This window comes from Xenia sp. Carnegie-2017, unplaced genomic scaffold, assembly GCF_021976095.1.
Source record: "Xenia sp. Carnegie-2017 unplaced genomic scaffold, XeniaSp_v1 HiC_scaffold_23, whole genome shotgun sequence".
NCBI lineage: Eukaryota > Metazoa > Cnidaria > Anthozoa > Malacalcyonacea > Xeniidae > Xenia > Xenia sp. Carnegie-2017.
The window spans coordinates 7,004,831-7,013,229 of record NW_025813486.1 but is presented as its reverse complement, the minus strand read 5'-3'; the positions used below and the strand labels follow the sequence as shown (position 1 = coordinate 7,013,229).

The window sequence follows — 8,399 nt, the reverse complement described above, 5'->3', positions numbered from 1 at the left end:
AATTACACGCAAATTCAGATGTGGTAATATAATATAAGTTGAAAGTTCAGTAGTCTGCATTTTTAAATATCTATTATCATATCTATTATGTGGCTATAATCGTTTGTATCCTCTGATTGGTTGCATTATGATCATATGATTTTCATTTGGAGCAGATATGACAATCACTATGCACACTTGTACAATGCTTTTGAGTTTGATTGTTAATTTCATTGAAATTTTCCGCCAACATAACGGAAAGCAACTGCATAAATTGTGTTGAGTAGCGAGGAGCATATACTGCTAACAACTTATATTACCTCGAGAAAATAGAAACAAGCTCAATCTGGATAAAAAAGGACACCAAAAAAAAGGATAAACTCCTACACTGCAGTCAAAGCAATCAACGTTCTTCAAACAGTTAAAAAATACGCTCCTAAAATCCAATCAAGACACGTACAAACTTGATAAATACTTATAAACAGCATTGGAAAAGACACAGATAATGTATACACGGAAAACATAGTTTCTTTATTTTAAGACAATTTAAACGGCGCGACATTAAAAATGTCGACACATCATTGAAAGTTCACGACGTGTTAGTATAGTAGTAATAAATTTACTTAGTAATAGTTAGATATTAATAAAGTTAGTATTAGTTATAAATCTTTTTCATTTATCTGGTGAATTGTGAATGAAGCTACATTTCAATGATCGATGTTTTAGTTTGATGGTGAAAGTGAAGCTTTTAAAAGAATAAAATCATTTTCATCTTTGAATAAAGGTATGAAATTAACAATTATTGTTGCTTATAACGTTATGTCCTTTGTTAACCTCACGTATCGTAAAAGTCTGTGCTTGAAATGCATAAAACATGATAGAAAGCACACTGTTTTATTCATTGAAAAAGTGAAATTACTGATAATTAAAATAGTGGTTCTCAATTTTATAGTGGTAAAAAATCATGGGGGTTTAAGAAAATTTTCAAAATCTAGAAATAGTTGAGTACATAAGAGTTTCAGTGTCACCACTAGCGCAGTAATTTACGGCGGCGATATTCATGTATGGATGCTTTGTTGTGTTTATATCCTATGAAATAATTTGTTTTCTGCGAATTATAGCATTCATACATGAATATTTGCTGACACTCCCACCCGCATTTATCGCAGCTAACGGAGCAACAATCGATATTTTATTGTATTGAGATATGTATGTTTATGTGTGATCCGGCCATTTCGTAAAATGTAACTTCACTGAACTAAAAAAGCAAGTGAGTCAAAAAGCGCATTCATTAAATTTAAGTCTACTGTCTAAAGGTGAGCATATTCTGGAAACAGTGAGATGGAATCGAAGGAGTTGAAGAATGTAAGTGTTATAAAATTTTTAGATACAAAGGCAGCGTCCTGTAAACTGGAAAAACTGGTCACTTCTGGTGGTGGCAATTTAATGATGGAGGACGTTATCTTTGAAATTGGTGCTGGCTGTTTAGAAGACAGTACAATGATAAAGTTGGTCAAGGTTAACAATCCAAGCTACATCAAAAGTTTGCTGGACTTGGAACTTCTTCAAAGTAGCATATGTCATCTGCAATGTCTTCCTAACGGCGTACATTTCTCGAAGCCTGCTCAATTGCAAATTAACATCAATGGGAAGAGAGGATCCTCAGAAACAGCTTTGGAAAAGGTAATTGCTCTTTATGGATCCTATTCGATTGATGAGCAAAAAGTGGAATGGCAACAGGTGGAAGACATTGATTTGAATGAAAAGAGGATTTTGATAAACATAAACACATTTTCTTCATACATCTTCGTTACAGCTAGACCTTTTGACATGCCTCGTATTTTATGTCATCTTAACCAATTTTTTCACGCTTATGCATATGTATTCCATCGAAGATCATCAAAAACGGGAACATTAGATATTAAAGTTGTCTTTGTCAGCTCTTTCGTGCGTGAAAAGTTTGTGGAGTTTTCAATGTTGAAATTGGCCAATGATTGTGAAGACTTCCATGAAAATAATGATAATAATGAAGACATGAATGACATCAACACTGATCGATATTATCAAATACAGCTAAAATTTCCTGGAAAGGAGATTGATTCATACACCTTTAGAATAAACATTGCAAAGTTTGATGAGGATGGCTACGTTGTTGATCACTTTAGTAGAATTCAAGTAAATTTTCCTGCTAAAGGATATTTGGAGGTGACTGAACTTGACTCACAAAGTGGAAACAAAGTTTTGAAGTGGAAACTGAATGTTGAAGAAAAGAACTCAACTGAATCCATGAGCAATGACGGTATGAGAACTTGTCTTGTATAATTTTTGTCTTCTCCATGCACTTAATAAGCCCCTGCATGCGCATATAGTTTTCATATGGCCAATATGTAATCTGCCATTTATGGATTTATCATTTTTGTGCGCCATCAAATTTTACAAATAGTTTTATTATAAAGTCAAAATACGTTGCCATTAAGAGACGTATAGTGGCTAGAGTGTCTCGTCCATATTCAGTTTACAAGAGATTTACTCGTCTCCAATCCTTGTGGGCTTGGTAGCACAACAGGTCGTGCCAGTTAACTTTTTCAAAAAAATTGGAATGATAACTCCATTACAAAAGCCATATGATTGAATGAAGCTGATTTGGCATCTATACAGCGTAGTTTTGTTAATTTAAAGCACGCTTGTGTTATGTTCATGGAAAAGTTTTCACAATTCATATGTTAGTAAATTTTTGTCTTCAATAATGAGAAAAACAATGTTTTGCAACATTTTTTCTTCGGCTTCGCTTTTTGCTTTCATAAAGATGGCGGCGAAGATAGCCTTCGAAAAATAGAGCTTCCAATGGTGCAAGTTTAAATCTTGTGTGAAAACATGTTTTTCATGTGTGTATAACCGCGTCAGAATTAATGTGCTGATTTTCTGATGACTGGTTCGGAATCTACATTGAAAGAAGAATTCAAATTTCAAATAAAAATTAAAAAACTTGACTTGTATTTGTTCAATATCGAATACTGCTGGATGCTTTTTATTAGGAATACAAACTAAATTTTTTAATTACAATTACACGCTCAAGTGTTCATTATTATAGATAAGGATGATGATGACCAAAAAAACAGTAAAAGAAAGGGAAATGAAACGTCAGATTTCTCAGAACAAGAAGCGTCTGCCATTGATGTTTTACATATGGATGTGGATGAAGCAAGAGAAGGTGAGAACAAAATTTTTTCTTACGATTATAAGTGTTTACTAAACTGTAAATGCTACAGCTTTCGCCGATTTCTGAAATCTTAAAACGTAATGTTACAAACATTAAAAACAACACGATATTTTACTAGACAGTTCACGTGATTTGTTATAAGACAGACTTATAAACTACCATGTTCTTTGATTATAAACTTCACAAAAATCGTTTCTAATGATAATTCATAATGTTGCCAAGGAGTTTTCTTGAACTGACTAAGGCTCATATTGTTGCCTCTTAGGTAGTTTGGTAATGCATTCTTGATTCTGGTGCATCTCCTTAAATATGATTTTTGAAATGGGCTTATTTTACAACGAGTTGTAATACAACACGATCGCATTTTTTTCTGACTGCGTAGGTGAAGATTCATATTTTCAGCTCTGCCCGACTGATTTCTTTAAAAATATATACAATTGCTTTTAAAATGAACCAGTCGAACAGAACTGAATATCTGACTATTCATCCCCTAAATAGCTTGGTAGTTTTTCCCACTGGGCATTTTTTGCGAGCTTGTCATCGTGCGGTGAACATGTGATGACAGATCAAAAAGTCAATTTTAATCGATATGTTTCTGAAGTAAGCCCTGTTGATTGCATTTCAGATGACCATGGTTTTGCCCGAAGTATGTTTAAGATCATAGCCGTATTTTTAGTTTTTATAATAGTATATTTAGTTTTTAGTTTTTTGAGTTCGTTATAAACTAATGCTTCGCAGATTTCTGGGAACAGATAACACCGACATTACTTTAGCAATTTTATTTTCTGCAAAGTTTTATATAAGCTGGACAATTTCCTCCTTGCATGAATTAACTGCAAAACTTGCATTTGGATGTTTGCATTTGCATTCTGCAGAGTTCAAATGGCTCGACTTTCTCTAAATGGATGTTTCCTCCAATTTTGTTGTTACATAACGATTTATTTCGAATTGATTGACTTCTTGCAAAAGTGCGAATTTTTCATAGTTTCGAATTTTTCATAGCTACTTAAATTTTTAATATTTACCATTTATTCTTTGCCAACAGAGTTTGAAAAATAAATAGCTAAAACGTAAGATAGTTTTAACATGGATATTGTATAATATATCAATAATCGCTACAAAAAAACTGAAAACATTCAAAACTGTAACTGTATTTCAATTCTAAAATATTTTTAACTTATAAAAGTAGCTGTTTTTCTTAGATTTGAATTGAAATATACAATTTAGTTTGACAAAATATTTTTCAGCGTTATTGATTTGCAAAATGTTCGATATCTTGAACCTAGTCAATCTTTTAAAATTTCAGCAATAATTCACAGTCCAGTTTTGAAAATTGTAGATGATAAAAGGAAAACAAAGGGAAATAAAACATCAGATTTCTCAGAGCAAAACAAGTCTGTTTTTGATGTTTCACATATGGATGTGGACAAGCTAAAGCAAGGTGAGACAAAATTCTTTGAGCATTGTAGAATGTTCTTGACTCTGTTTGGTTCGCGTTGACTTGTTTCACTTTGTGACAACAGGTCGCATACGGTTATATAGTTTTGGAACTGCATTGTAGAGTAACCAGAGTGATTAAACTCTTACATGAAATACAGTTTTGTACATAATTCATATGGTTCATTACTCATGACACAGTGGTATTCATGTTTGAGAAAATTTCGTATTTTAAATTACATATTTTATATTATTTGTGATTGTTTTACAAAGTTAGAATATATTTTCTGAGTTTTAGGTGATCTAAGTAGCTTTCGTAAAGTGGAGAAATTAGTAACTGCAGATGGTGGTGTTGTACAATTGGATGACATTAAGCTGACTCTTGATACAAATTGTGTAGCTCAACCAACGATGATAAAGTTGATTAAAGAGAATAATGGTGTTTCTTTCTGGAATATACCACTACATTTGAACAACGAAAAATCCCTGAAAGTTCTTTGTTCTCTGAAATGTCTTCCAAAGGGCATAATATTTCACAGTCCTGCTATTTTGAGCGTACGTGTTCATGAGACCGCATTGGTTGTGGAGAACACTTACGTTTTTTGTGGCTCGTACATGGACAACGCAGAGTCCATTACTTGGAACATGACAAGTGATGTCAACATTGATGTCGTAAGAAAGTTGATCAGCATAAATATTCCAAAAAGTGCTCTCTACATTTACCTTGCTGGAAATTTTTTGGACGAACATCGAGTCCTCAGTCATTTGAATCATTCTTTCAAGTGCCGTGTTTTTGTATTTCATCGAAGGTTGCCACAGTTAGAAAACAAAGTATTTGATTTATCTGTCGTATTCATCAGTGAATACACGATAAACGATATACAGTTTAATGATCATTTGCAAGAGGGCTACACTAAAGGAGTGGAAGGAAATTTGGAGATTATTAAGACAGATCGAAAACATCATTTAAATTTGGATATTCTTGGAACTAAGTTTCCACCATTTACGTTTGAATTTAACGAGGAAGTTCTTGATAACGAAGGTCAAGTAATTCATCATTTTATGGGAAGAAAAATACCATAGCCTGCTAATGGATGGATGCAAATAACTGAAGTTGATACATTACTAAGTGGTAATGAAAAAGTACTTTGGACTCTTAAGATTAATGAAGACCAGCAAATTGGGAATTTAAAAGGTAAAAACGATATTATTTTTGTTGGTCTTAGCACAATGTAACATAGTGTTCAACATTCTTTTCTTGTAGAAAACTAATAAAGTTATGAGAAAAGTGAAATAAGTGATTTTTGAGTGAAACTGTTAAGAAGATAGAAATATAATATGAAATGAACCTCACTTTCCCCTTAAGCTGATTACATAAACGTACGTACAAAATGTTCCAACAGCTTACATTGACAATAGTGTTGATGATAAGGAAAATTTCTTGAACTTTAGTACAGTTTTGCTTATTAACAATACAATACTAATCTGAAGAATTTTGCTATTGCCAGATTATTATTTACAACACTACGTTTATATTTTTGTGTAGAATGTTAGTGTTGTATTTATGTTGTTTGTTGATCCGTTTCAGTTGATCTTCGTTACACTAAACTAACAACAGAGGAAATCGAGAAAATTAGTCAGAAAGCTGCAACTGATTGGAATGAACTGGGTGGTCTTCTTGAAATACCTATTGAACAACGTCATGAAATTAATGTTAACCACAAAAGTTTTCCAAATCCTTCCGCAAAGGCTAAAAAGATTTTGGAGGTCTTTAATGAACGAACAGATTTCGATCGACATTTATTGAAGAAATGCCTTGAAAAAAAATATCTTTATTTGGATGAAATTTTGGCTCCCACAAAACAGGTATTTATTCAATATTTTGGCACACATTGTCACCAATTTTTTTGCAGAGCAGTTCACCACTGTATAATATTTCACATACTTAACTGCTCTAAGTACTAAAACTCTCCTAGTTGCAAGTTGTCTATCGTTATACGTTTGGAACTTGTTTTATCCTCTACTTGTCAATTTAATTCATTAAAGTATGAACTATGTCAGAGTAATATACGTGGGGTGCAACCATTTCCCTGGGAATGAGAGAACAATGGAATATTCACCATGATGCATGACATTTGCATTCTAAATAAGGGAAAACCTTTGTTAAAATCTTCTGACATGGCATCTCTGACGTAACTTGCACACCAAGAATTTATCATTTTTCGTGTTAAGCCGCGCTAGATGAACAAAATTTATTTTCAATGACAAATTTGCAATCCTTTTCATTTAAACTTTTCATAGACAAGCAGAAATGAAGATGTTTTAACTACTCGGGAAATATGTCAACTGAGTTGTCGTATAGCAAGTTTCTGGGATACAATGGCTTTCTTGATGAATTTGGAAATTTATGAAATTAAGAATGTGCAAACAGATACGAATTATGAAAATGAACAAATAAAGGCAGAGAAAATTTTGTCAATCTTGTCCAACAAGTGTAAAACTGAATTTCGGAGCAAGCTAGTGGAGACCTTGAAATGCATGAACCAATGTACTTTGGCTGATTCGATTTTGAATTACGAGTGGAAACAGCTGCAATGAAGGTAAAGATTTTTTTAAGTGTAGAAATTCAAATGTTTCACTGAGAACATTGTGAGACTGAGTTTATATCAAATTAGCACCGTGTATTAGCATATCAAATAGCACGATCAACCTGGCGCGATCTCATTTTTAAGGGCTGCCAAGCATCAGAAGAAAGGCGGACTGTGGATGCCAAACAGAAACGTGAGCTGCGGAAATCAAGAGCAGCCAGTGCTTCAACATCAGATGCATCTCTGGTTTGCCCTTCGTGTTCAAGAACATTCCGTGCCAAGATTGGGCTCATTAGCCACCTCAGAACACACCGTACCCAATCTTCTAGTACTTGAGTTAACTGGTCAAGGTCATCATCGCTTGCGATGGACGAACAACATATATGAGCATTTCTTGATAATCATATCAACACAATCAAAACATTTTAGTTATAGTATCAACATATTGATTAGTTTTAAGATTTGTCGCTAAATTGCTTCATGTCATGTCTGTGCTGTACTCAAGCCACGTTTACACTATACCGGATTACTATCGTAGCAGGTTAGATTTTTTTTGTATTAAAAGGCAGTGAAATTGTTCAACGTCAGAAATACAATCAAATAAATCTATCAACTTCATAAGCTGTTATTCTAATTTTACTGAAAGTTTGCATTGTAGGAGTAAAAGATTGGGCTAGGTTTGCTACTAGCTATACTTTATATATATTTCTTAATATTCTACTAGTACTTTGCTAAATAAATCATAAAGGTCATTGTCGCTTCCACAATATGAAAATTTCAATCATATTTTTTGGGATGAGGGATTATTCTTATAAGCATGATTTGCCATTGTCCATGGCGACAAATAAGGCACAATCACAAAGCCAAGTAAGGGTCAATTTGAAAAGTGCTGGCTTCAAAGGATAAATTCCTTCTCAAATATATTGTTTTTACGGATTTTAACAAGAACATGAAAATCAGGGGCTTGGGAAGCCATAGGCGTATGGGTCTGCAAACACCCACAGAATGTGCAAGTTCTTGCTTGAACACTTATGTTATGAAGTCCAGGTTTTTACTAGTATAGCCAACTTTTCAATAAACGGACATTTCACCCTGACATGATGCAGTTAAAGAAAATACAACTTTAAAATCTGTAATTTAACAGCTTCTTTTAACTACAATTATAATTTACAGCC

At 33.3% G+C, this 8,399-nt stretch overlaps 2 protein-coding genes and 1 long non-coding RNA gene across 3 annotated transcripts; all 3 read left to right on the top strand.

The window, feature by feature from the left end:
• The first annotated feature begins 636 nt into the window (after positions 1-636).
• On the top strand, positions 637-1,621 carry LOC124449760. The gene is made up of 2 exons (XR_006949579.1): positions 637-763; positions 1,367-1,621. It is a non-coding gene; the product is annotated as an uncharacterized LOC124449760 (long non-coding RNA).
• Positions 1,622-1,809: 188 nt separating this feature from the next.
• Positions 1,810-5,719, top strand: LOC124449015. Its single transcript, XM_046999958.1, has 3 exons — positions 1,810-2,278; positions 3,071-3,190; positions 4,935-5,719. The coding sequence occupies exons 1-3, from the start codon at positions 1,810-1,812 to the stop codon at positions 5,717-5,719; spliced, it is 1,374 nt and encodes a 457-aa protein (XP_046855914.1).
• Positions 5,720-5,734: 15 nt separating this feature from the next.
• LOC124449014 lies at positions 5,735-7,262 on the top strand. Its single transcript, XM_046999957.1, has 3 exons — positions 5,735-5,831; positions 6,225-6,502; positions 6,938-7,262. The coding sequence occupies exons 1-3, from the start codon at positions 5,735-5,737 to the stop codon at positions 7,232-7,234; spliced, it is 672 nt and encodes a 223-aa protein (XP_046855913.1). The 3' UTR covers positions 7,235-7,262.
• The last annotated feature ends 1,137 nt before the right edge of the window (positions 7,263-8,399 follow it).

Coding starts and splice junctions, on each gene's coding strand:
- LOC124449014 (XM_046999957.1), top strand. CDS start 5,735: ATGCAAATAACTGAAGTTGATACATTACTAAGTGGTAATGAAAAAGTA. Junction 5,832..6,224: donor GCAAATTGGGAATTTAAAAG/GTAAAAACGATA, acceptor GATCCGTTTCAG/TTGATCTTCGTTACACTAAA. Junction 6,503..6,937: donor TTTTGGCTCCCACAAAACAG/GTATTTATTCAA, acceptor AACTTTTCATAG/ACAAGCAGAAATGAAGATGT.
- LOC124449015 (XM_046999958.1), top strand. CDS start 1,810: ATGCCTCGTATTTTATGTCATCTTAACCAATTTTTTCACGCTTATGCA. Junction 2,279..3,070: donor TGAATCCATGAGCAATGACG/GTATGAGAACTT, acceptor TCATTATTATAG/ATAAGGATGATGATGACCAA. Junction 3,191..4,934: donor TGTGGATGAAGCAAGAGAAG/GTGAGAACAAAA, acceptor TCTGAGTTTTAG/GTGATCTAAGTAGCTTTCGT.